The sequence below is a fragment of the Gobio gobio genome, assembly GCF_949357685.1.
Source record: "Gobio gobio genome assembly, chromosome: 7".
Classification (NCBI taxonomy): domain Eukaryota; kingdom Metazoa; phylum Chordata; class Actinopteri; order Cypriniformes; family Gobionidae; genus Gobio; species Gobio gobio.
This window is the reverse complement of record NC_137103.1, coordinates 33,150,074-33,176,968: the sequence shown is the minus strand read 5'-3', so window position 1 is coordinate 33,176,968 and position 26,895 is coordinate 33,150,074. Positions and strand designations below refer to the sequence as shown.

The window sequence follows — 26,895 nt, the reverse complement described above, 5'->3', positions numbered from 1 at the left end:
TAGCCAGGACTTTTCTAATATAGCTACGATTGTATTCGTCTGAAAGAAGAATGTCATATACACCTAGGATGACTTGAGGGTGAGTAAATCATGGGCTAATTTTCATTTTTGGGTGAACTAACCCTTTAAAAGGGGCTATATATGTATAATTTAGAAACCTTGTTTTTTGCGTCAGCAGTGGCCATTTAGTGAACTGCAGCCAGCTCATTCACAACATACCGAACGTAATTCAATGTGCCGATATACTCAAAGCAAAGTTCTTTTTCATTCTTTGCTCCGAAGTAAAAAGATGTTGGAAATACCTTTGCAGCGATAAACTACTGTTAACAAACATCCAGACGTTGTCCTGAGAGTGACATTTAGATTAATATGTAAATATGTGCTGTATGCTTTCCTCTCAATAACAAAAATAACAGCAAAAATGACAGCAGTGAGAAAGCATCTGATCATAGCGATGTGGATATGTTTGCACAAGCTCTTTAATAGCCCAGCATTATGTCAACAGATGATGTAATTAAAATTACACAGTTATGATAGTTTGATTATAAAGTATACTGTTTTTGAGAATGTAGACTTTGTGAGACTATAGTTTGAATTAATCCCTTTTCTTTGCATGACACATTGAAATTACAGTACAGAATAGCTCTTTTTGCATTATCCTAAACATTATACATTATACAATCATATGTTTCATGCGTCATAGTACGGAGGAGAGGCGCTCAGAAGCTTGCGTAAATGTTACATTTGATTAATTTTACAGGCAAAAACATCCTGAAATTAGTCTACAGGATTTCATAACCTATGAAGTCGGGGAAGGTCTTGTGTTTTACCTTTTGTTACAGGCTGTTCACACATTGGCAATAAATAAGTATTTAATGCATGAAAAATTCTTACATCTAGCACCTTTAAGCTGTGGAGCTGTGGATGACTGTGCCTTTAAAGGTGCAGTGTGTAGTATTTATGAGGATCTATTGACAGAAATGCAATATAATATTCATAACTATGTTTTCAGTGGTGTATAAAGACCTTACATAATGAACCGTTATGTTTTTATGACTTAGAATGAGCCATTTCTATCTCCATACACCGCGGGTCCCCTTACAGTGAAATCGCCCTTTTGCACCGTCATGTTTCTACAGTAGCCCTAAATGGACAAACAGAGCGCTAGTCACTCTCTGCGCTTTGACGAGTGTGTCGTCCACCGTAGCTTCTCTATGTGCTAGACACCGCTAAAATTCACACACTGCACCTTTAAGACTATATAAACGCCCTCTTTGCATGAGAATGAAACACTTAGGTGCACTTATTCTTGATTTACATTTATTAAAGTGTTTTTTAAAAATGTATAATGTTCTCTAATGTTCACATATAATGTTATGAAGTTACATCAAAAAACATTATAATTTAGAAGTAATAGGCACATTTCTCTCCTGTTTTTGACTGTTTTGATGGGCGTGCCGCATTCAAGACTTGGAAGTAAACGGCCACTGCTATGATTGGGTCATATTTTTGCATATTAAAATAATTTTTATATTACATTACACGTGTGAAATTGTTTTGAAAACTTACGATAAATATCTCATTATGTAGTTGTGAATGTTCTCGTAGAATGCAGTCATTGACCTAAACAACCCAATATTGTGTGTATAGAACAGGACAAGCGCAATAAGAAACCTGGAATATCAAAGCCACAAAAATCAAATGTCACACAACTGAAAGAAGCAGATGAGGACCCTGACCTTGACAGCTCCAACTCGCTTTTCTCGTTTTTCCAAATTTGAATAGGGTCTGCTTGTGTCATCTCTGCTGTTCTCCGAAATGAATACGCCAGTGTCATTTTCACACCAATCTTTGCACCATCACACCCGAGACCGCACTCTTTTGCCATCTTGAAATTACTTCTGGAGACAAAGGCATGCTCTAAACCCCTCAGGTCTGAGTTGCAAATCACTGTGATGGTAAAGAATGAGCAAAGACAATGTGGCTGAATGCCACTCTCCCCTGGAGACCCTGGAGAAGTGACAGCACAAGCAAATCTTTTATTGAGTGTCACACCTCTTTCTCTCCCCGTGTTTAACATGTCACAGCTGAAGTTTCCAGAGGAGAATGAAGATATTCTGTTGCTGAGATCTATTATTGATGTTAACCTTCCGAAATTTCTGGCTCATGACCTTCCATTATTTGAGGTACAACATCTAGGACCACATCAGTATATTCTACACATACCACAAATAATGCATTCATTAAAATGCATATGTAATTCTCAAATGAATATTCACTAACTCACTAACTTCTCAGTCGTTATGAATCTGTCCAGGGCATCACTTCTGATCTATTCCCTGGGGTCAAGCTTCCAAAACCAGACTATAGTGTGTTGCTTGAGGCTATTCAGGAAAACAGTGCTAAGATGAACCTGCAGGTCACTGACTTCTTTGCTGAGAAGATCCTGCAGATCTATGAAATGATGATTGTGCGTCACGGCTTCATGTTGGTGGGAGAGCCCTTCGGTGGGAAGACATCTGCCTACCGCGTGCTCTCCGCAGCCCTGCATGACATCTGTGAGAAGGTGCTGAAAATGGACAACTGTTCACAAAAACTAGTGCTGCTCAAATAGTCACAGTGGGAGTAGAGCTTTCTGCATTCAACATTGTGTGTCTGTTACATAAGATAGGGCTTTAAACTTTTGTTCTTTTATCCTACTTATTGACTGTTTTTGAGTACTTTTTTCTTTTACCCAGAGGATCTGAAGTCTCAAATACTCCCACATTTCTCCAGCAGTTCCAAGTGGATGTGAATTTGTATCACAATGCCACAATACAAACTGCTCTTTTTGCATAATAGAACACTTAAAGTCTGCAAAATGTGATTTCTTGTGTTACCAAAGAACAGACAACATATTTAGTGATGGTACTGCTATAAATCATTGCACTGAAGCACATTCATACACATGCTAATATGACGCAATTGAAAACAATGCTGCAAACATGTGTTGTGTTATATCAGTAGAACTTAACCTGTTTTGAATGCAGGGTCTGATGGAGGAGAACAGGGTTCAGATCACTGTTATCAACCCAAAGTCTATCACCATGGGCCAGCTGTATGGCCAGTTTGATCCCGTCTCCCATGAGTGGTCAGATGGCATCCTGGCTGTCAGCTATAGAGCATTTGCCACTTCCCAGGTACAATTACCATTACATTTATCTTATTTGTCCATCTATCCCACATCTATTCCACTCATCCTCTCTCCCTCTCTCCATTCATTCAATAACTAATTTATTCAATCAATCATCCCTCCCTTCTTTCCATCCATGTATCCATAACTTTCTTTCATCCCTCTTTCCCTTCCATCTATTTATCCCTTCATCCATCCATCCATCCATGCATTCATCCATCCATCCATCCATCCATCCATCCATCCATCCATCCATCCATCCATCCATCCATCCATCCATCCATCCATCCATCCATCAATTTATTCATCTATCTATACCTAAATCCTCTCATCCATCCATAAATCTTTCTATTCATCCATCCCCTTTACATCCATTCCTATTTTCCTTGCATTCAAACCCCTTCCTTTCTATCCGTTTATCCCCATCCATCCATCCATCCATCCCTTCCTCTCTTCTGCTCTCCTTGCCTTCATTGATCCGTCCTTCCATCCATCCATCCATCAATCATTCCATCCCTTCCTTTCTTCTGCCCTCCCTGCCTTCATTGATCCATCCATTCATCCATCCATCCATATCTCTCTCCTTCCATCCATCCATACACCCCCCCCCCCCCCCACTTATCTAGGCCCATCTGTTCATCTATCCATCCTTCGCCCGCTCCATCACATGTATCGCTTTTCAGCATTGCACACATTGCGTAAGATTTAGTAAAAAGTATTAATGTCTCTCCATGTATGGAAAAATTGTGTTCAAGTCGCTACTAGATACAAAAATAGCAATGAATGTTAAATTCTCTGCCATCAAGTTAAAGCCATCTCAAAGAGCACTTAAATTCCCACAGTGCTATCTTCCTGAAACATGCAGCTCTTATATTTCTTTAACCATGGTAACACTAAGCCTAAATCTGTGACATCTTTTACCCACTAACTTTAATGTTATTCAGAGTGTAGTCATACCCACATTCCCAAAGGATTACGATTTGAAGCTTTGTTACCCCTGGCTTACGATAGAAATGTTTGTGTTAAAACAGTTGTTGGCTTAAGATACGGTAGGGTATTCTCTTTGGTGCAGCAAGAAAGGGAGGAACAAACTTGTCTAATAGCTGTAATTGAGGAATAAAAAGCAATATAATAAGATGAGACTGGTTTCAAATGTTTGCCTCACATTTAGTTTTTGTTTGATTACCACTGCTTTTTCTTGAGGCATTGAATGCATTTTACAGAAACCATTTTATCTGGAAAAGCCTGTTCCAGTGGATAGAACTAGGCTGAAACAATGCAGGCAATACAAGCCTGTGATATGTTAAACAAATGTCACAGTGTTGAAAATTAAGTATCAATTTTTTTTTTACTGGAGAAACTTTCATGAAAACTTTTTAGTTAGCCTCATTTTTCAATCAAAGCATCCAAGGTTTGTCAGTTACACATTAATATTTTCACTTAAAAACGTTTAGAAAATGCTTGGACAATCATCATTTGTTATGCTGGGTAGCTCCAATCTACAAACTAAGTGGTCAAATAAAAGAACATAATGTTCAATAATACCTATTTTATTCTGACATAGCCACAGCACAAACAGAAAAGTTGAAGTTAGATTGTTCAATGTGAGTCTGAAATGACTGTCTGCTGCCTCCCCACCAGAGTCCTGACAGAAAGTGGCTGATTTTCGATGGGCCTGTGGACGCAGTGTGGATTGAGAACATGAACACTGTACTGGATGACAACAAGAAGCTTTGTCTCATGAGTGGAGAGATCATCCAGATGTCCCCGCAGATGAGCCTTATCTTTGAACCCATGGACCTGGAGGTGGCTTCGCCGGCCACGGTGAGATAACAGGCAGATGTTAAACTTACAAATAATGTGTTTCAATTCAAAACTTATAGTTCTATCATTTTGAGTTGAGAATCTCTTACAGAATTAATTTGCATCAAATAATGTATTTGATTTTTTTTTTAAATGACTCCTGCAGATTTGCCAGTGAATCTTATAAGGAATGGAAGAAGTTTATAAAGATTATTTTGTGAACCGTTGATCATTTATTCTTGCTGTGTGACATATCATTCTTCTATTGGTCTTCTATTTCAATACACATTTGCAGGTCAGATTTTGCCAACCTTGAACTTTAGAATTCAGCCAGTCACATGAGCTTGCATTTCCGGGCTCCTGAATTTGCATGCCTATGAATGGAAGTCAATGGAACGATAAGTGTAGTATGAACATCCATTTAGATTTTTCATTTATTTTGTTATTCAGAAAACCATATGATTATAGTTATATTTTAAAGAGGATATTAACAAGGTATATTCAATTCACACATCTCCCCCCCCAAGACTTATCATCATTTTTGCCATTTAAATGAACTCTTTCCCCACCAGTGTTCTTTTTTTTTAGTTGCCAGCCACCACCAGCATTTCTGATCATTTTCACACAACTTTCCCTGCCCCTAGAACAATTTGTTGTATGAATATCTGAACATGCAATATGTCAAAAGAAACAGAGCCTCTACTTTTAACCAAACAACAATAATTTAAAAAAATATATTCTAGCTTCATGCATTCTTTTTTAATCAACACTTAAATGTGGCTAAGTTTCATAAAAAATAGCAACATTTTGAATAAAAAGCTGAGAAAATCAAAATTTTTGTCAAAGACTATGTATGGATCGGATTCAGAGCGACGATCAAAACACAGAGATAGAGTAGATTGCTTCCATCAACAAAGCTTGCACAGTCCTATGCCACCTCCTGGGCCGACATTTCATTCGGTAACGTTAGGCAGTTTTGATTATATGCTGTTTAATGTTTGATGATCGCGTTATTTTATATATGCATCTGCTTACATATGCTATCGGTTGTTTCTGCTTCTTTTTCATCTGTTTTTCTGGAGATTCTGTACTCTTCCAGAAGATGTGTAATAGCGCCACCTACCATATAACAGTGAAAACACTGAAAGCTGGACAATTCCGTCAATTGTCCGCCAGGAAAGAGTTAAATGGAATAATTACATGGTCATTTTTTGGGGAAATTCCAACTTTCAGGCCAGCGCTGATCTCTTTGCTGTGGTGTTCATACATGGGCTGCACGTTTACTGCTGTGTCCAATTTAGTTAGACAGCCACATCCTTAAAAACAGTCTCTTTGCAAAGCCTCTATAACATTGTGGCAGGCTCGGGAGACCAAAATGATCACGAATCTTGTAAAAATAAACTTCCGTCGCTACTTTCTAACTTTGGGATCGCTTCAGCAAGCATTTGCAATATATTCCAATAATATATTCCTGTAATGTATTCCACCTACAAAGGCAAACATACACTACACATATTTATTTATTTTAAATAAAGTACAGTCTAAAAATGTGATGAAATTTGATGAAAATATATCCTCACATTTCCCAGAGCATTTTGTCATATCTTTATCAGAGGAGACATCTCTCAGGCTGCTTTTGATGTTTTGGGTTGCAAAGAAAGTAGACCATTAAATGGGATTGTCGTTGTCATCTGGCAAACCTGTCAAAAGAGGACTTACCAATTCACTGGCAGTGCCACAATAACACACCCACACCGCGATTTCCCCCTCACCCAGCCTACTCAAGAATGGCATAATGGCAAGTCGCTGCTGAAATTCTTTCTTTCAGAAACACCACCGCGATTTCCTCCCCTTTTTTATCTCAGCGTCTTCTCCTAAGATGGCTTTGTATCTGACAAAGCTGCTGCCTCACACATTCCAGCCTGAGGAAAGGCTCTTATAGTTGTGGATCCCAGCCTTTTTTGGCCCAGTGTAGGCAGAAGACTGATTCAAACGAATGGGTGATAATGACAGAGATTAAACAAGCTATGGAGAAAAAAAGCGTGTAAGAATATCAAAGTGTGTGTGAACATCTGCGTGTTTTTGTGTTGTGTGCAACCGCCACCAGATCTGATTAAAGTAGAGACAGAGCCAGAGGGAAAGATTGAGACAGATATCAAATTTGCGTGAATTTCTTGTCTTGCTTTGACAGAAAAAGAAAGAGGTCTGGCTATAGCATAAGCATACATCATCTCCCTTTGGCTCATATCTGTCTCTTGCAATTTCTCTCTTGCTCTCCTCCTTTTCATATATAGAAGCTTGACTCATATGGCCTGCTGCAAACTAGACCAAAGTTCAGTGAGAATTCAGTTGAACAAGCTAACATGTTCTCGAGGTCATGCTTGGCCCAGATGTCTCCTCTGGCTTAACACCTGTGCAAAAGCACCCAGTTTGCAATTCACTTACACCTTTACCATTTGTATGGGCCTTCCGTGGGAGCTGGTTTCCGACAGCTGTTTCCATCACGTAACCTTGATGATGTGCTATTCATCAAACCAATAAGCACAGAAGACCTTTATCTTTATGATTAACCCAGTGCAGCTGCTGTGCAGATGAATAAAATGGAATTTGTTGCACCATTCCAGATTGCTAAGCAATATATAAAAAGTTGTGTAACTTTTGTTTTGTAAGTTGTGTATCCACGTCCTTTAGAAAGTGCAACTGTGGTCATGAGTGTTGTTTGGTCATTTCATTGCCATTATCTAGTCAAATGTCAACATTGCTGCCTGTTTACCATTCAAAGGTTTGGGGTCAGTATTTTTTTTTTGAGAAATGAATACTTCTATTCATCAGTGAAGCATTAAATTGATCAAAAGTGATTATTACAAACAAATTCAAATTCAAATAAATTCTGTTCTTTTGAACGTTCAAAGAATCCTGAAAAAAAATCATGGTTTCCTTAAAAATCATTTAGAAATCATTAGAATGATTCCTAAAGGATCATGTCAAGTGAAGACTGGAATACATATTTAAACATTTTAACTGTAGTGTATATATTCTTTATCAAGAACTGGGACGATACTGCTTTCTGTGCAGGTATCCCGGTGTGGTATGATATACATGGAGCCTCACATGTTGGGATGGCGGCCTCTGATGCTGTCCTGGCTCAACACTTTGCCATCCACTCTGAGCTCCACGCACAAAGACCTCATTACTGGCCTCTTCGACCGCATGCTGCCTGCATGTCTTCAGCTCATCCGCAAAGGCATTAAGGTACAATTGTAACCGTGCTGCAGATAATGAGTGAGTGCTTTCCCAACTAAATTAAAGGCATCTGTAATATTAAGAGCAACAATTGCACACTCATTGAATTGATATTCTCCTCATGTAAAGCACTGACAAATTATTTCAGCCAGTTTCCTATTCTCTCAAGCTAAACAGGACACCCAATTTGTGATATGATTGAATACTGTTTGTTAGTTTGAATGTTTTTTACTTTAAACATATTAACATGAGTGCAGTCATACCATGAATGGTGTACTTTCACAGTGTATTGGTGTATTATTGCACAGCCAGAATACTAGAATTTAGTTGGTCATTTGCAGAATTCTTTACTCAAATATATTTCCATAATGGTGCTAATTGACAACTTTCCAAGTTGTATACCTCTAATTCATCAGTCTTTACCTCAAATCTCAACCTCAAATCAATAGTTTGTGTTCATTCATGGTGCTGGAAAAAAATATGAGCTAAGAGGAAAATGTATTAATGCTGGGCAAACGATTAATCGTGATTAGGTGCATCCAAAATAAAAGTTAGTTTTTACATAATATATATGTGTGTGTACTATGTAATATTTACATGCACCCACATGCATGTATATATTTAAGAAAAATATGTTATATTTATATATAAAATATGTATATTTATATATAAGATAAATTATATAAATATATATATAGAATATACATGGAAATATTTCTTAAATATATATATACATGAAAGAGTGTGTATTTATATATACTTAATCATTATACACAGTACACACACATATATTATTTAAACACAAACTTTTATTTTGGGTGTGATTTATCGCAATTAATCGATTTCCCAGCACTAAAATGTATATTCCAACATGTTTACATTCTCTCACAAATGTTTTACGTTCCTTCAAGGAACTTGCCAAAAGCATAGTTTTCCTCCCACCTAATAATATTTCCATCACCATTTTTTTTTTGTTATAAGGAGTTATAAAAACAAACTTGAGACTTGTGACCTCTTGTCATAAAAATGCACTGAAAAAGAGACACTTAAACAAAGACATTAGTTTTTTTTATATAAAACATAATTATTACTCAAGAGTCTGGAAGGAATAGGAAATTGTTGCATGTTCTCAATTAAGTACATGCATTACATACAGAATTTCCTTTCCCCGATAATCACAGGCTTCTGCAATTAAGGGTTCTTTTGTGCATTGTGCTCAGAATGGGATAAAGGGCTAATTATGTGCCTTCTTTTTTTAAATACCACTTTTCCTGACAGTCCTGTTTTGTCTCTTATTGCTTACAGCACACTTTGGTTATACAGTTATTGTCAGACAGAGTAGCGCTTTCTTCTGCCACTCATTTGCTGCTGCATTTCTTCCCTTGTTTGTCATTTTTGTCTAGCCTTTAATATTGAGTTTTTATTATCTCATGTTGTAAGATTTTTTGTCCAGTATGATTGTCCACACAACCAATCATCTAGCCACGGGTTCTTGGTCCAGACTAATGGAGTGTGTTGTTTTGTGTGGGCATTCAGGAATTATCTCCCACGTCCAACACGAGCCTGGTGAAGTCTCTGATGAATCTGATGGACTGCATGATGGATGAGTTCAGAGAAGAGAGCCAGATGAAGGGGATGGATGAGAGAGATGTCTGCTCCTGGCTTGAGGTGAGGAGATAATTTGTGAAAAAATAAAAGTAGAATGTTGGCCACTTATGCACTCAACACTTAAAGCTTTGCCTGTGTAGCTGAAATTGATCAGCACTTTTGCTGAGCCCACGCTGGCTAAAAACCATCAAAACATCTTAGCTAACACATAACATGGTGGTATGTTTTACATAGGCACTACAAATTTTCATCATTTGATATAATTGTGATCAATTATTATGTGCAATATTCTAACATGTATGAATTGTTTCAATAAATCTGACCCATAGAGTGTTCAGAAGGTTATAAATACACTATATCCAGTATATGGGATCTCTTGTGTATTTCAAGGCTCTCCTTCATTTGTTTGATTAATTGGCTTTCATGGCCAGTAAATCAACATTTTGTTTGTTTAGTTTCACTTAGTCCTCAAAAACATACTAGGGAAGTTTTTTTTTTTCAGTTTGAGTGGTTCACTGCAAATTCACCATATTACTGTAATTGCTTCTCTCAATGTCTTCGCTTTACTGCCATGAAAGGTCATATCTCAAGCCGAAGGCAACTTTTGCCATTTTTTTTGTGTTGTCTGACTCTGAAGTCTGTCAATACTGTCTGCATTTCTCTTCTGAAGGTAATAATCTTTCTCTTCCTGCTCCTCTGAGACAGAGATCATATCAGTGGATCAAAAAGTACCAACATAGACGGCGAGTCTCATTGATTAGCTGCTGGTACAGGATCAATGCTTCCAGATAGGAATGACTTTATTTGCTTTCTCTCAGTTGGTCATCAGAGTATTGCACAATCTTAAAGTTTTTTTTTATGCCAAAGGAGCACAAAGCATCTTGTCCCAAATCAATGATGGCAGTGTTTGTATTGATTGTCATTGCTGCAGCAGATTGATCTAAAGGTGGAATGGAGTTTGTAAAGAATTTTTTATGAATAATTGATTGGATTAGCAGCTGTGGGAAGGTCAGCACTGGGTCATAGTGATTAAACACAGCAATTGAGGATGTAACAATTTAGATCATTTAAGGAAAACTCAATATATGATACCTAAAAAGTGACTTAACAGAGGTCAACAGTAAGATGTTACTGAGCTGTTTGTAAGTCAAAATACACTATCACTAGCTTTGACTTCACTAGCTGTTTTTCTCTCGTCCTGTATAGGGCATCTTTGTTTTCTGCCTCATGTGGTCAGTCGGGGCCAGCTGCACTGAGGCTGGACGGGTAAAGTTTGATGGTTTAGTGAAGGAGATGCTGGCAGGTTGCCTCAGTGAAGAGACACGCACACAACATGGAATCCTGGAGCACGTGGAACCTCCCGCCAAGCAGCTGACAGTGCCTTTACCCACTGAGGGCACACTCTATGAATACCGCTTCCTCAAAGAGGTCAGGAAGTTTCTTCAACACATTTGAGTGGATATGTGGAGAGAAAGAAATTTGGCTCTTTTGTGAAGTTTTTTAAGGGGGTAATTGGGTAGCTGACATGAAAATGTCTTGAAAGATGTTCTGTGATGTAAAATGCTCTACTCCATCTAAATCTATTTTAACAGCTTATTGATCATTTAAAAAATTAAAGAAGCATCTAAAAAACATATTTTATGTTATCTATATTATCTCCACTTTCCTGCAGCTTCTCATTCCTTCTCAGAGATGTTTCTCAATCTAGATTTCTAGAAAGCAATTGTGCAATTCTAATATTTAGCCTGATTTGGTATTGAAATGCCATCTTGGTTTGATCTATATTTAGAATACACACAAAGTGTAAAATCAACTACTTAATTTCTGGCGCTTGAGGCATGTGAATTTGATTATTTCTTTTTCTCTGAAATACTAATAAGCAAATCCACTCTCTGCTCAGGAAGCACACTCTCCTCATCCTGAATGAGGTAATCGGTCTTATTAATTCTTAGAAATCACAAGCTTCATCTCTGTGTAATAAAACTTCAGGCATAACCTAGACTAATTTGCCAATTTCATGCCTCATTAAATGCTGAAAATGTCATTTATTAGAGAAGAAATGGATTATCCATTGCTTACATTTTTCTGTTGTAGATAAAAGCCTTTTTGTTCTGAACAGACAGAAACATGAACAAGCCCATAATTCCTTTGTGGTGTATATAAGGCTTCTACAAAGAGTGCATCTTGAAATTTTTGAGGGTGTCATGATGGTGGAATTGGAAACACGGCTGCATTAATACACACTGCAGTTTCAGACAGCATTGAAGGACAAACAAAAAAGCTAACAAGAACATTTGTTTAAATTGTTTTTCATAAAAGTGGTTTACATGAGCAATGATACTCTAACAGGGTCCAGGCAGATGGGAGTTGTGGACTGAGGAGTTGAAGGATTTGCCCCCCATCCCCAAAGATGTGCAGTTCAATGAAATAATTGTGCCTACGGAGAACACTGTACGCTACACCGCCCTCATGAAGCTGCTCATCACTCATCAGAAGCCCACCGTCTTTGTTGGCCCCACGGGAACTGGCAAGAGCGTCTACATTCTAGTGAGTGTTTCAGTGCAGTTTTTTCTACAATGAATGCCAGCCTACCACTATATTTAGAATACGATTGTCAATCCATTACCGTGGAAATGAAGCAGTCAGTCAAGTTAACATTATTTAGTTAATGGATTTCCACTCTATTCAAAAATTATATAACAAACACGATAAATGTAAGGATTAAAAAAAAAAAAAGATGTTTTGTTATAGCTTTAGTAGCAGTACTACAGCCTGTGGCGTCACAGGGTTGGTTGTCTTGCCTGAGCTCAAAAGATACAAAGAGACAGACAGTGGAGGACAGATAGTGAAAGATGAAGACAGTTAAAGATTGAAACTGGAAAGCCACAGGGCATCAGATGACAAAAGGGAGGTCTCTATTGCATTACTTTAACACTGTAAATATAATTTTTACATCCAGGAGCAAAGGACAAAAGAGTCTATTTTCATAAACTGCCGCTAAAATGGAGAACAGTACTGCTTTGCTTCCCAAAACACATTCAGACAGAAGTCCCAATGCCTCAAGATTTTCATAGATATACTTGGATATACAATATGTTGCCAAAATGACTGTCAGGAATAAAATGAACCACAATCATTATAAACACCCGTTTGTTATTCCACAACATACAGAGATAAAAGCTAATGGAAACCACTAAATAAATATTTCTTACTGTGACGTTTGCCAATCTGACTCCACATTATACCCAATTCCATCATCTTCCTTGCCATCATTTTTTTTTATCCTTTTGCATTTTGTGCAATAAAATTGCAATTGCCGGAATTGCCTTGCAAATAGCACTGGAGCCGTCTATTGGTCTACTACTTGCTGACAGATATTATGAGTTTATCTATTACTAGTAACGATTAAAGAAAAAAAGCATACAAATGTCAACTTGACTGACTGCTTCATTTCCACTTCCAACTAATATTGTATGTTAATATTGTAACACATTTCTTTTTTTATAATTTTCTGTACTGAATTAACTCATTAAATTGACACTCCTAATTTAGAATATTTTAGCCTATGTGTTCTGTAATATATTTTATATTTTCTGCATAATTCTGATTCTGTTGGTTGTGCCATTTAATAAGGAGAGTTTACTGCAATTTAAAACGGTAAAGTGATTATAAGTCAGTTTAGAATTAAAGGCAGGGTAGGCAATTTGTTCCAGAAACATTTTTTGTTATGCTGGTTGAAAGTCTTTTAACAACCTGATAGAAACTAAGTTAAGTTGTCTAAATATATTTACATATATCTGTCTGTGGAAGGTGAAGGACTATAAAATGTTTAAAGTCCCAGTGAACCGGAAGTTGCAACTGACTTTATTTCAGTGCTGTGACGTATTTCCAAGTGAAACAGAATATTGAATAGAGGGCAGGGTTTTACTTCAGCGCTCCTCTTCTCCATCTCGCGCTAATAGCAGACTAACGGATGGAGGGGAGTGGTTAAGGGTATTCAAACCCAAGCCGTCACACAGTCGTCATTGGAAAGGGAACGCCATTCAAGACCGGAAGTTACTTTTCAGATTTTGATTAAAGATTACCGCGGCAAACAATTTTTTTCTGTGTATTAACTTGCACGGATTAGTTGTTCACCCTAAGACCTGTAATGTGGTCTAACAAATTAAATAAGATCGATTTTGATTTCATGAGGACTTTAAAATGTAGCTCGATATTGCTAGCCACTCCGTAAATCGCATACCTTAATCAGTTCACACTAATATAAGTTGTACACTTTGAAGAACACATTTGAATGAAATGTGACTTCAACGGGTTGAATTTCTTTGTATTCATAGGTATAGAAAAGTTTTATGTAAGACTAAAACTCATCTGTTGAATTGAGTCTCACCTTCAAACAGATATTTTGCTTTAAACAGAATATTCTGTCATCATCTTCCCACAGTCATGCCACTCGAAACTCACTGAGACCTGCTGCGAGAAACTTTTTGGGAACATAAAAGAAGTTTATTGTTTATGATATATTTAGTCAGGATTTGAACTCTTGTCCCCTGCCCACTGACTGAAAACTGTACCACTAAACTAACATATCTTACACTTACATAAAGGTGTCTTTTGGTCTTGTATAACTTTACCTATGACACCAAGTGAGCCAGGACTTCCACTGGTGCCTCTGCTCAAAAAAACAAAAAAACAAAAAAAAACTGTCTCTACCCACAGCTGAGCATGAAACCTCTTACGTGATCTTGTACATCTGCACACTGAAGGATGACATGTCATCAGATTGTGATAAATGAGTCAATGGTTCGAGACCAACTGTGGCCCACTATGCATGCACCCCCGCCCCCTTTCCACAAGAGACAAAAACGCTCACCGCTTGTATTTTGGTCGGTGGTACGGTTAGAAAGTCACTCGACTGGAGATCCATCAGCCAAACAGCCTCATCTGTTACCCGCATCATTATGCTTTTGTTTTAAATACACCTGTGGCATCAGTTTAGACATCAGTTTGTGCTTGTGTTATATAAAGATTGAACAGACTGAGTAATGTTTGTAAAAAAATCTATATAATCTGAATCACCAGTTATTTCAGTAAGATTGATTTAATAGGATTCATTCATTCTTTCTACTCACTTACCCGCTCACTTCATAGGTCCTTCTGCCTCCTCTTTCCGTTTTATTTTTTCACAATTTCCCTCTCATGAATCTTTGGCAAAAATGTTAAGGACTCTAAAAGTCTCTATGTTGTGAGTGTGAAATGCCTGCAGGTGCCAATGACTTCATCCCTATCATTTAGCACATGAATATTAAATCATCATTTTCACACTCTGCCACATGGCTCTTTCACAAAATTTTAAGGAATGAAAAAGATTGTATGTGTCATGCATAAGTAGAGCAACTCTTCTCAAACTATAATGAATGAGGTTTCTCTGAAACGTGCATACATTTACATTAATTAGCTGACACATGGTAAAGAGCTTTTATGTTTGTTTGTGCATATTTTCATTTTCATTTAAATACGTGGATTTAAAGAGATACATATTGCATCGTTTTTTAGCATAGTTATTAATATACAAGTTATTATATGAAACACAAGCAAAAAAGTCAGGTGCGAAGTAGGGTTGGGTACCGTTCACATTTTTACCGGTATCGGTACCGGTACCGGTACCCGAAATTCGGTACCGGTACCCAACGGTACCTTTTTTCGGTACTTTAAGGATTTACATCAATATCTATAAATAACCTGTAAGTCATTTATAGAAGTGTTCTTGACATTATGCCAGAGCTGCCCTGGTCTCTGTCTGCCATTGTCTGTGATGTTTGTATACTGTAATATTTACTAGATAGTAGGCTACTAGGTACTTAAATTTAATTAATAAAAACAACCATATTATTTTTTTCTTTTTCTTTTAATTTCTATGAAAAGATTTCCCACAAATGATGTGCTGTGTATTTTATGGTAATCAAATGAAGACATCGACATTTAATTTATCTTTTAATATAATTAAACTTTTTTTGTCAAACAAAGTGCTGCACAACTGAGCTTTATACGGTTAAAATTAAAACATTAAAACAGAAAAATGAACTTATTACTTAAAAAATAAAGTTTTGATTATTATTATTACATTTGTGTTAGTATTATTAATTGAGACGTATATAAATTCTACTGTACAACAGTGATGTATTTGTCAAGATAAACCAGACTTTTATTTTGACGGGTTGCCGTTCCTTTGAATTTCTGTGTTTATGATATGACGGTAGTTTTTCTCAAATGAAACGGTGAAATGCTCATAAAGTGACACAGTGGTTCTGGAGATGACGTTCGTGCGTTCATGTCCTCATATGAGACGACAGAGATGGAAACATGCGACCGTCATAGTGATAGCGAGCACGATAGTGAGTGTGCGTGTGGTAAACCGCACGTCTACGGCATTCATTCGCACAGAGACACGCAGGATTCGTTTTTAAATAGTCTTTTTGCGGTTTAATATTCACAGACACTAATCTATATCACCAGATGCGGTCTCAGGTACCGAAATTTGGTACCGATTGATTTAATGTGAATCGGTACTCGGTAGTACCGACGTAATTCGGTCGGTGCCCTTAAAAGTACCGAGTTCGGTACCCAACCCTAGTGCGAAGGTTATATGAAACTATACAGTTTATAAAATCTGTCATTGTTCCTGTGCCAAAAAAACAATAAGCCCTCTTGCTTAAATTACTATCCACCAGTGGAACTTACAATGCTTATTATGAAGGTCTTTGAGAGGCTTATCAAGAACATCATGTGCTCCTCTATCCCTAACAACAATGACTCGCTCAGTTTCCCTATCGCACCAATCAGTCTAGTAATGACGCTGTGTCCCATATTCTGCATGCCACTCTCACCCACATCGACAGCAATAAAGGGAATTATGTGAGGCTGCTGTTTATAGACTATAGTTCAGCCTTCAACACTATAGTCCCCCACAGACTGGTCTCTGAGCTCAGGGACCTTGGTCTGAATTCCCCCCTCTGTGACTGGGTTCTGGACTTTCTCTCATGCAGACCACAGGTAATGAGAGTTGGCCAGACCATTTCCAAGATCATCACCTTGAGTACAGGAGCCCTTTTGAGTCCCCTGCTCTACTCCCGCTAAACACATGATTGTGTGTCCTCTCACTGCTCCACTTCTATCATCAAATTTGCAGAGGATACGGTGGTGATCGGCCGTATTTCTGACAACAATGAGGCTGCCTACCTGGAGGAGGTGGAGAAACTGGCATCATGGTGTCAGTCAAATTGTCTCTCTGAACATCAGCAAAACCAAGGAGCTGGTTGTTGACTTCAGAAGGAGGCAGCAGCGGAACTACACCTACTCAGCATTGGCAGGACCCCCGTAGAGAGAATGAGCAGCTTCAAATACATCGGTGTGCACATCTCTGAGGATTTGACCTGGACTCATCGCATTCAAGCCCAAGTAAAAAAAAAGCCTGGCAATGGCTGTACCATCTGAGACTACTGAGGAAATTCAGGGTCTTCCCTGCAATCCTAGAATACTGGGGCTATAGAAAGTATATTGACTCAATGCATCTCATCGTGGTATGGGAACTGCTCAGCCCGAGACCGTAAAGCCCTACAGAGAGTGGTGCGCTCAGCCACGCATATATATCTAGAACCTCTCTCCCTTTGCATGACTTCCACCCCAGCCGATGCAGAGCCAGGGCTGTCAAGATCATCAAGGACTCCACCCGCCCTGGAAACTCACTATTCAAGTACTAACTAGGCCATCAGACTCCTTAACATGAACATGAAACATAATGCACTTTAAGATCTCTGGTGTTGATGAGTTATCTAGTAACACACTCCAGTACACTTTATGTTGAGTTACTGTAACTCATCCCTCTGCACACTGCTACATTATTTAAATATTTTTGTACCTTTTATATAAAGTATTCTTGTATTATTGCATAGTCCACGAGTATGCCAGATCTATATAACTTATATTTAATACATACAATTTGAACTATTTAATTGACTCATTTACTTACAGCATCTTTTATAATGGTAGTGACAGGGTTACAGTAGAAAGACTGTTTTCTTATCACTTCTAACACAGGTTGAAAGTGTTTCTGAAAACTGAATTTTGATGCATCATATGTGCCAACTAGAGCTAATTAAGTGTCTCCAAATCCCCCACAGGACTTTTTACTGAATCGTCTGGAGAAGGATGTGTACAGTCCCCTGTTGATCAACTTCTCAGCCCAAACAACAGCAGCGCAGACTCAAAACATTATTATGTCTAAACTTGATAAGAGAAGGAAAGGAGTGTTTGGCCCTCCCCTGGGAAAGAAAATGGTATACTTTAAGCATCTTTTTTTATTACCCTTTTGGTTACTGGAGAAGTTATGATTAAATCTCAATAAATTTTTACTAAGCAATTCTTCTTAGCATTTTAAAATCCATTTATGACTATAATTTGTGCCTAAAATTCTGACTGTAACTTGAAAATGTGTTCTTAATTGCCTCTAAATTAAATGGGAAAAATGTGTTCCTGATTCACAAGTTCACCTGTATTTATCTTCCAACATTCGAAATTACATTAGCATTAGTGTTAAAAAAGCATTTTTAGTCCTGTCATTTTTTTAAGTTAATTTGCCTTTTGATTACTTTGATTAGGTGGTGTTTGTGGATGATGTGAATATGCCAGCAAGAGAGACCTATGGAGCCCAGCCTCCAGTGGAGCTCTTGCGGCAGTGGCTCGACCACTGGAACTGGTATGACATGAAGGACTGCTCCATGATCAGCTTAGTGGACATCCAAATCATGTGTGCCATGGGTCCGCCTGGTTAGTTCATGTCACTTATATATGCTGCAGATTTTATTCTAGGCAAATGTAGTTCTAAGAACAGTGTTCAGCATGGTTGTTATTGTTAACTGAAACTAAAGCAAAAGCTATTACAGATAGTTTTCAGCAATGGAAATAAAGCTGAAATAAAATAAAATATAAACATTAGATGAAAATTATAAATGGCAACTAAGTGAAACCATGAAGATGAAGAAGATGGTGTAGTCAAAAAAATCTATCAAGCTTTAGGAGGCCAATAGTACTTGCATGAAACTTGTTGCAACAAGTTGCTGAACAGTGTATAGTGGTCTGCTATAAATGTTTGTCCATTGTCATGTGCAGGTGGAGGTAGGAACCCTGTGACTCCTCGCTTTTTACGCCACTTCAACACAGTGACCATTAATGAATTTGATGACAAAACCATGTTCACTATCTTCTCAAGAATTCTGGACTGGCACTTAACCATAAGGTAATGGTGCTTCATAGCAATGTGAGTAATACATAAATGATATTTTTAATACATTTTATGTTTTTACCTGCTTTCAGATTTCCATTTCCCAAACCGTTTGCCAGCATCACCTCTCAGATCATCAATGCCACCATGTCTGTTTACCAGGAGGCCACTAAAAACCTCCTTCCAACCCCAACCAAGTCCCACTACCTCTTCAACCTTCGAGATTTTTCCCGCGTCATCCAGGGGATCTGCTTATCACGGCCGGAGACTGCAGACGACCCTACGGCCATCAAACGCTTATGGGTGCATGAGGTAACTGCAAAAACAGTTTTATAGGCCCTATCATAGTAAGAACTTCAACCTGATGTTGAAATATTCTCTCACGCAGGTCCTGAGGGTGTATTATGACCGCTTAGTGCATCCGTCTGATTGTGCATGGATGGTGGGCTTCCTGCAGAAAGTTTCTCAGTCTCACCTGAAAGAAGACTTCCATCAGCTCTTCAATCATTTGGACAGTGATGCAGATGGGCTTGTAACCGAAGATGACCTTCGGAGCCTCATGTTCTGTGATTTTCATGACCCCAAGGGTGAGGACCGCAACTACCGGGAGGTGGGTAACCCTGAGAAGCTCCGTCAGGTGGTGGAGACTCATCTTGAAGAGTACAACAATATCAGCAAAGCTCCGATGAATCTTGTACTTTTCCGGTTCGCCATCGAACACGTTTGTCGCATCTCCCGCATTCTCAAACAGCCCCGTGGTCATGCTCTCTTAGTGGGAGTCGGAGGGAGCGGCCGTCAGTCGTTGACGCGCTTGGCCGCCCACATGGCTGAAGCCGAACTCTTCCAGGTGGAGATCTCAAAGAGTTATGGGGTTACAGAGTGGCGTGATGACCTCAAACTCATCATGCAAAAATCGACATCTGGGGAAACTCACGGAGTATTCCTTTTCACAGACACCCAGATTAAGATGGAGTCCTTTTTGGAGGATGTGAGTAACTTGTTAAACACTGGTGAGGTTCCCAATCTCTTTGCTGTAGATGAGAAGCAGGAGATTTGTGAGCGCATGCGTGTCTTGGACCGTCAGCGTGAACGTGATAAGCAAACGGACGGCAGCCCACTGGCTCTTTTTAACATGTTTTTGGAGCGCTGTCGCAGCCAGTTGCACGTGGTCCTGGCCATGAGTCCTATTGGTGACACCTTCAGAAGCCGCCTGAGACGTTTCCCTGCTCTCATTAACTGCTGCACTATTGACTGGTTTCAGGTTGGTGTGAATGTAAAGGCTAAGCAGTGTTATTTTTGTATAATTGATTTACTTTATTAGTTTTTATTACTATTTTGAATTGTTTGTATCTTAATTTAAATTTTTTGTAATTTAGTTTTTAATTTTTAAAATTTTTATTTAAAGTCACCTTTATTTTTATAGCGCTTTATACAATAGAAATTGTGGTTGCACTTTATTTTACAGTACTTGAACTAACGAGTACTTACCATACCTTTCTTACTTACCTAAGACAGTACTGGGCATTTAGTTACTAACGTACCTAAATGGGTGAAGGATAGGTCTAGAGGTAGGTTCAGGGTTAGTACCTAGTTATTACCCAGTTACTGTATTTACTGTAATAATTACATTATATGTACATGTGGAACATGACTGTAAAATAAAGTGCTACTGAAATTGCTTCCAAGCAGCATCACAGTAATAAATAGGAAGGTAACAGAATTAATAATGCAAATTCCATCAAATATGAGATAAATTCTGCTGTAAAGCATCTGTGGCAAGATAATAGTGTCATTATTCAGCTCAATTCAGATCAGTGCTGATGTCTATATAGTTATATAAATGTGAAACAAATGAACTATAATTGTTTAGAGGAATTCAAGAGTTATTTATATTAATTGTGCATTGTTACAGTGAAATATTAAAAGTGTAATGAATCAAAATGTTCCAAAAGAGCTGGCCAGAAGATGCGCTGCAGGCTGTGGCGTCTCGTTTCCTGGAAGACGTTGAAATGACGGACACTGCTCGTGAAGGCTGCATCAGCATGTGCAAGAGCTTCCACACATCCACCATCAATCTCTCGGCATGTTTTCTTTCGGAGCTGCAACGCTACAACTATGTCACACCAACTTCCTATTTGGAGCTCATATCTATGTTCAAGCACCTACTCCAGAACAAAAGATTGTAAGTCATTCCAGTCTGAGAGGCTTTACATTAGAATCATTGACTGCTTAGGTTTGAATAATAAGGTTGTCACATTTTGGCATGCAAATTCTTTATATGATAAGCATTATTGATGGCAGTGATGATGATATTGATGGTCTCTGTTGTTTCAGTGAGGTCATGAAACTGAAGAGTCGTTATGAGGTTGGTCTTCAGAAGCTAGAATCGGCCGCCACTCAGGTGTCCACAATGCAGGTAGAGCTGGAGGCCCTTCAGCCTCAGCTGCGTGTGGCCAGTAAAGAAGTGGAAGAGATGATGGTGGTCATCCAGCGAGAGTCTGTGGAGGTATCCAAGACAGAGAAAGTGGTCCGTGTGGATGAAGCAGAGGCTAATGAGCAGGCAATGGCTGCCAAGGCTATTAAAGATGAATGTGATGCCGATCTGGCGGTTGCTGTACCCATTCTGGAATCTGCATTGGCTGCTTTAAACACACTCACCCCGCAGGTTGGAGGAAACTATAATTGAATAATTATTCTTACTTTTTGTTGCATACAAATTGTTTATAGCAACAAAGATCTCTTATATTTTGATATTGGCCAGAGAACTGAATAACGACATTGCATAGGAAACAGTATCAACGCTATTGCACTTGAGGAAGCATTTTGAAAATAGTATCCATATAAAACCGTCATTTACAGTCAAAGCATTATCAAATCATTTACTTACGGTTTGTGATGCAACTGCTGTCAGATCCAATACAGTTGGCTGCTTCGTCTTTCAACAGGTTTCTTTGTGAACTCTCCATTACACTGTGCCTCGCTGACGAAACAAAATATCCAAACATATAATACTTCAACGCAATCCAGGGCGACATTAAAATATACCATCCACTTGTTTCCAATGCTGGGATCCTTCTAAAGTCTGTACAGAGACGCAAACGAGCTGTTTAAACTGGACGCGTCAAAGCAAACGCTCTTTCGCTCTTTCATTTGTCCTGTTGACAGACTCAAGTGTGTGGAGCATATCAGAAACTGAACGCGCATCTATATACTGCAACGCGACTCTCACATTCAGTATAGGCAAATGTTAAGCCAAGCGACTGAATACCTATAGTGCGATGATGTCTAACTATTTGTCTTTCTCTGGAGGCAGTCATATGCAAATGTATTTGCCCGTATGATGTAACAGATCACCCAGTATCAGAACAAGCTGTTTTTGGAGCTTGATTAAATAAATGCTTTGTTTATATTGAGGAGGATGTTTTAAGCTATGAAGCTATTTTAAGATACTTTAATGGTACAAAGACCTCTTATATGTCAAGAGATCATAGCAAATTGTATCTCTCATGTCATGACTCCTTTAATATGTACTATTGCATACCACTGATATTCAATTAATCAATCTGTGCCACCCTCTGTAGGATATAACTGTGGTTAAAGCCATGAAGAATCCTCCAGCTGGTGTCAAGCTGGTGATGGAAGCCATCTGCATCCTGAAAGGCATAAAACCAGACCGTATTCCAGACCCCTCAGGCTCTGGCAAGAAGGTGGAGGACTTCTGGGGCCCAGCGAAGAAACTGCTAGGAGATATGAAGTTTCTCCAGAGCCTTCACGAGTACAATAAGGACAACATTCCAGTCAACTATATGAGCGTCATCCGCAACAAATACATCACCAACCCAGACTTCGTTCCGGAGAAGATCCGCACGGCCTCCGCTGCTGCAGAGGGGCTCTGTAAATGGGTTTGTGCCATGGACTCCTATGATAAGTAAGTTATAGCTAAACTAAAGGTGTGGTCACATCAGCTGAATTTTAGCGATATTTTGCAGGCAATAAAGGTCCATTGTTTATTGTCAGTAGTGCAGTGATGAAGGAAGCACAGCTCTTTCAAACAATGCAGCTTTCTGTTGGTCAGCACAGAATTAGCAACAAACCTGTTGATCAAACATTCACTTAACAATTGAAAATGTGACCAAACCTTAATTCATAATTCAAGACACGAACAATAAACTGGATTCTTATGGGTCTCCAAGAGAATTTTCTTTTAGAAAATGTAAAAATCTTTTTTTTAGAAAGATCCATTTCATGATGAAACTTTTTTTCTTTTCCCTTTCACAGAGTAGCAAAGGTAGTGGCCCCAAAGAAAGAGAAGTTGAAACATGCAGAAGAGAAGCTTAAGGTGGCCATGGAGAGCCTTCAAAAGAAACAGGCTGCTTTGAAGGAGGTCCAGGACAAACTGTCCAAACTACAGGAGACCCTGCAAGCCAATGAGAACAAAAAGGCTGATCTTACGAATCAGGTAGGCAGAGGACAAGGCTACACAAGGTTCTAACAATCAACAAATGGTTCCCTACTGTCCCTGAAGCTTTGTGTATTAAACGGTTCTACTATTTTTGTTTGACATTCTTTGCCACCTCTCCTGTAGTGCAGCCCGACCCTGTTGAAAATGTCCACTCCTTGCTGGAAGTTTGTTTATTTAGGCATTTAGTTTATGTTTTTACATCTAAAGTTTCATTGAGGGAATGTTTTCCTTTTCTTCTTTGTTTACTTTCCTTTAGATCATTTTTATGTTCGAACTTTGAAGTTGTAAGAGTGAAGCCTTTGTTTCTAAACCCACACAAAAACACAGGGGCACACGTGCGCGCACACACACACACACACACACACACACACACACACACACACACACACACACACACACACACACACACACACACACACACACACACACACACACACACACACACACACACACACACACACACACACACACACACACACACACACACACACACACACACACACACACACACACACACACACACACACATACACACACACACACACACACTGTTCTCATTTGTCTGTGGAGACTACCTGTCAGTTTACCGTGTTTGGGTAAACTAAGCATCACAAAGGCCCTGCTGCCGTTTTCTGCCCTATTTCACTTCCTTTCATGTTCCTTCTTCTCTTCCCCCCTTACCTTCTCTCCATGTTTGTAATTCAGGTTGTCTGTTTTCCCTATTGGACGGTAGAAATTGTTTATGCCATGCTCTCTCAAGCATGGCCAAAATCAAGGCACATGAATGCACCGAGGAAAACCTGTTATGCTGTTCTTGAAGCTCCACTAAAACGGTCTCTTTCAAATTGTTTTCTCACTTTGGGATATGAGTTGGAAAGAACAGGAATTATGGAGGGATTAATCTCAAAGACAATAAAGTGTCATGATGCCGGATGCACCAATGTCACAAAGAATTAGTGAAGTACCATCTCAGGGAGCGAGTAAGATGTTTGGATTTTTCTCAGATTGTGCTGTCAGCTTCGTGTCTAAGCGCTGAGCTCCTAACACTCCCTGCAATAGCTGTGCAGGCTCACTCTTGTCATTTCAAACAAAGATGATGTTTCTCTAGTGCCAAATTGGGGTTTTAAAGATCTATTTATCTGTGATGATGAAAGAGGGCCTGCTCTAGTGGATCAGACATTCTATTAGATGCTTTATTTGGAAGGATCTTTGTGTAGTAAACATTCATTTATGGTTACAATTTTTTATATAAATGCTGCCATATCTGATCGTCTTTTTCTAAACCGTGTGAATAGCTGATTCTCTCTGAATACAAATGACAACCACATTTACCCTGCTGTATCTTTGATGCCAACACACGTTTCAGCCTGTTTTTGAATTATATTAAATTTGCTTATGCTGTTATATCACACAAAATGGTGACAATTAGAAGTGTTAAGAAGTGTGTTATAATATTGTCAAAAACCTTGCTGTTTGACATTTCTGTGGAAATTGTGACTTTTTTTTTATTAATAGAAAGTTCAAAATAACAACATTTATTTGAAATATCATTTATCAGTTTACAGTGTCCCTGCTGAAAAAAAAATACTGAACCAAAACTTTTGAACAGTAGTGTATGTCTGTGTAACTGTACATTTCCCCTCTCCTTCACATCCTTTTAGTCTCCTTATTTTCCTTTTGTTCTTTTTCTGTAGGTCAAGTTGTGCAGTAAAAAGCTAGAGCGTGCGGAGCAGCTCATTGGTGGGTTAGGGGGCGAGAAGACCCGCTGGAGTGAGACTGCCTTTAACTTAGGGGAACTCTACAACAACCTCACTGGAGACATTCTCATCTCTGCTGCTGTAGTGGCCTACCTGGGTGCCTTTACCTCCAGTTTTAGACAGGTGTGCCAACACATAAAACAATCCATTCCTCTTGCCAAGCCAAATGCTTATCAATCCACATTTTTACACTTTAACAATGCAATTTTGCATGAGGGTCAAACATTTCCACACAAATTTTGCAACAGGTTAAAGTTGGTCAGGGGATTCGCCACACTGATTAACAGAAAGCTGCTTCATTGAAAATGACTCTGTGAGCTGTGCTTCATACTATACAAAAAAATTGTCTCAAAATGTTGCCAATTTTTTGTTAACATTTACGGGTATTCCCTTATTTGTGAGATTTAACGGAAAATGTTAATTTACTGTAAGTGAGCAAATTACCTAACATTGATTTCATGTAAAAAATTTAATATGTTTTATTGTCCAAAGATATAGTAAAATCTTGTAAAATATAGCAATATTTTACAGCATAGGAGAGAGTCTATTGAACATTGAAAGGGACAGGGTCTGGGACAGGGTTTGTCTAGCTAGTCTAAGCACTGTACTGAATATGAATTTCACTTGCGTTAAAGTTTATGCATCTCAGGTGGAATGATATTAAAGTGTTTTTGTTTGTTTTTGTTTTGTTTTCCTACTGTAGCCATTATTTGTACACATTTTTCCCTGTCAGTTGGTTACTCTTACAGTTTTTTTTATTCGCTTTGGTACTATTTTCACAAGCAAGGTGTGCATTTTCAAAACTCATGGTACTAATATCACAACAGATCATCAAAAGTGCACTTTTTTCAAACATTTAAGCATATTTTCAATTGTGTTAGTACAATACACAAAACTACAAAGTATCCTTTTCACCACAAAAAATAACTGTTTCATCTATGTAAATGTTTCATTCACAGTAACTGCCTTTCATAAAGCTCTTTCTATGAAACTTTTGATTTGCATCTCTTCTCGTTCAGTTTAATACATTTGTCTATTATTTAATCCAACAGATCTTAATGGTTAATCAATTAATCATTTGGTTCCCCTATAGATTTCTTTTAGATATTGATTCTATATACATAGTTTCTACTTTGTTTGCAATTTCCGATATAGATAACCATATGTAATTATTTATTTTTACATTATAAGCAATTGATCATAGATTATAACTACTATGTTCAAAGTGCGTGCGCGTGTGTGGCCTGGTAAACTCTACATTATGGGGACAAGATGTCCCTATAAAGATGGCAGTATCCTACAGTTTTTTTTATTCGCTTTGGTACTATTTTCACAACCAAGGTGTACATTTTCAAAACTCATAGTGCTAATATCACAACAGATCATCAAAAGTGGACTTTTTTCAAACATTTCAGCATATTTTCAAATGTGTTAATACAATACACAAAACTACAAAGTATCCTTTTCACTACACAAAATAAGTGTTTCCTCTTTATAAATGTTTCATTCACAGTAACTGCCTTTCATAAAGCTCTTACTATCAAACTTTTGATTTGCATCTCTTCTCGTT

The 26,895-nt window shown here is 38.3% G+C and overlaps 1 protein-coding gene across 1 annotated transcript in view; it reads left to right on the top strand.

Moving 5' to 3' along the window:
• dnah7 (dynein, axonemal, heavy chain 7) overlaps positions 1–26,895 on the top strand; it is a gene marked incomplete at its 5' end in the record, with an annotated part of 72,919 nt that overhangs the window by 22,987 nt on the left and 23,037 nt on the right. The window contains 18 exons of the mRNA XM_079820691.1: positions 2,088–2,186; positions 2,318–2,566; positions 3,030–3,179; positions 4,814–4,996; positions 8,051–8,227; positions 9,755–9,886; positions 11,033–11,254; positions 12,176–12,373; positions 18,007–18,162; positions 18,484–18,652; positions 18,995–19,121; positions 19,199–19,418; positions 19,495–20,367; positions 21,059–21,288; positions 21,441–21,771; positions 22,688–23,034; positions 23,385–23,565; positions 25,263–25,448. Coding sequence (XP_079676817.1) covers positions 2,088–2,186; positions 2,318–2,566; positions 3,030–3,179; positions 4,814–4,996; positions 8,051–8,227; positions 9,755–9,886; positions 11,033–11,254; positions 12,176–12,373; positions 18,007–18,162; positions 18,484–18,652; positions 18,995–19,121; positions 19,199–19,418; positions 19,495–20,367; positions 21,059–21,288; positions 21,441–21,771; positions 22,688–23,034; positions 23,385–23,565; positions 25,263–25,448 — 4,230 coding nt within the window. The remainder of the gene's footprint in view (positions 1–2,087; positions 2,187–2,317; positions 2,567–3,029; positions 3,180–4,813; positions 4,997–8,050; positions 8,228–9,754; positions 9,887–11,032; positions 11,255–12,175; positions 12,374–18,006; positions 18,163–18,483; positions 18,653–18,994; positions 19,122–19,198; positions 19,419–19,494; positions 20,368–21,058; positions 21,289–21,440; positions 21,772–22,687; positions 23,035–23,384; positions 23,566–25,262; positions 25,449–26,895) is intronic.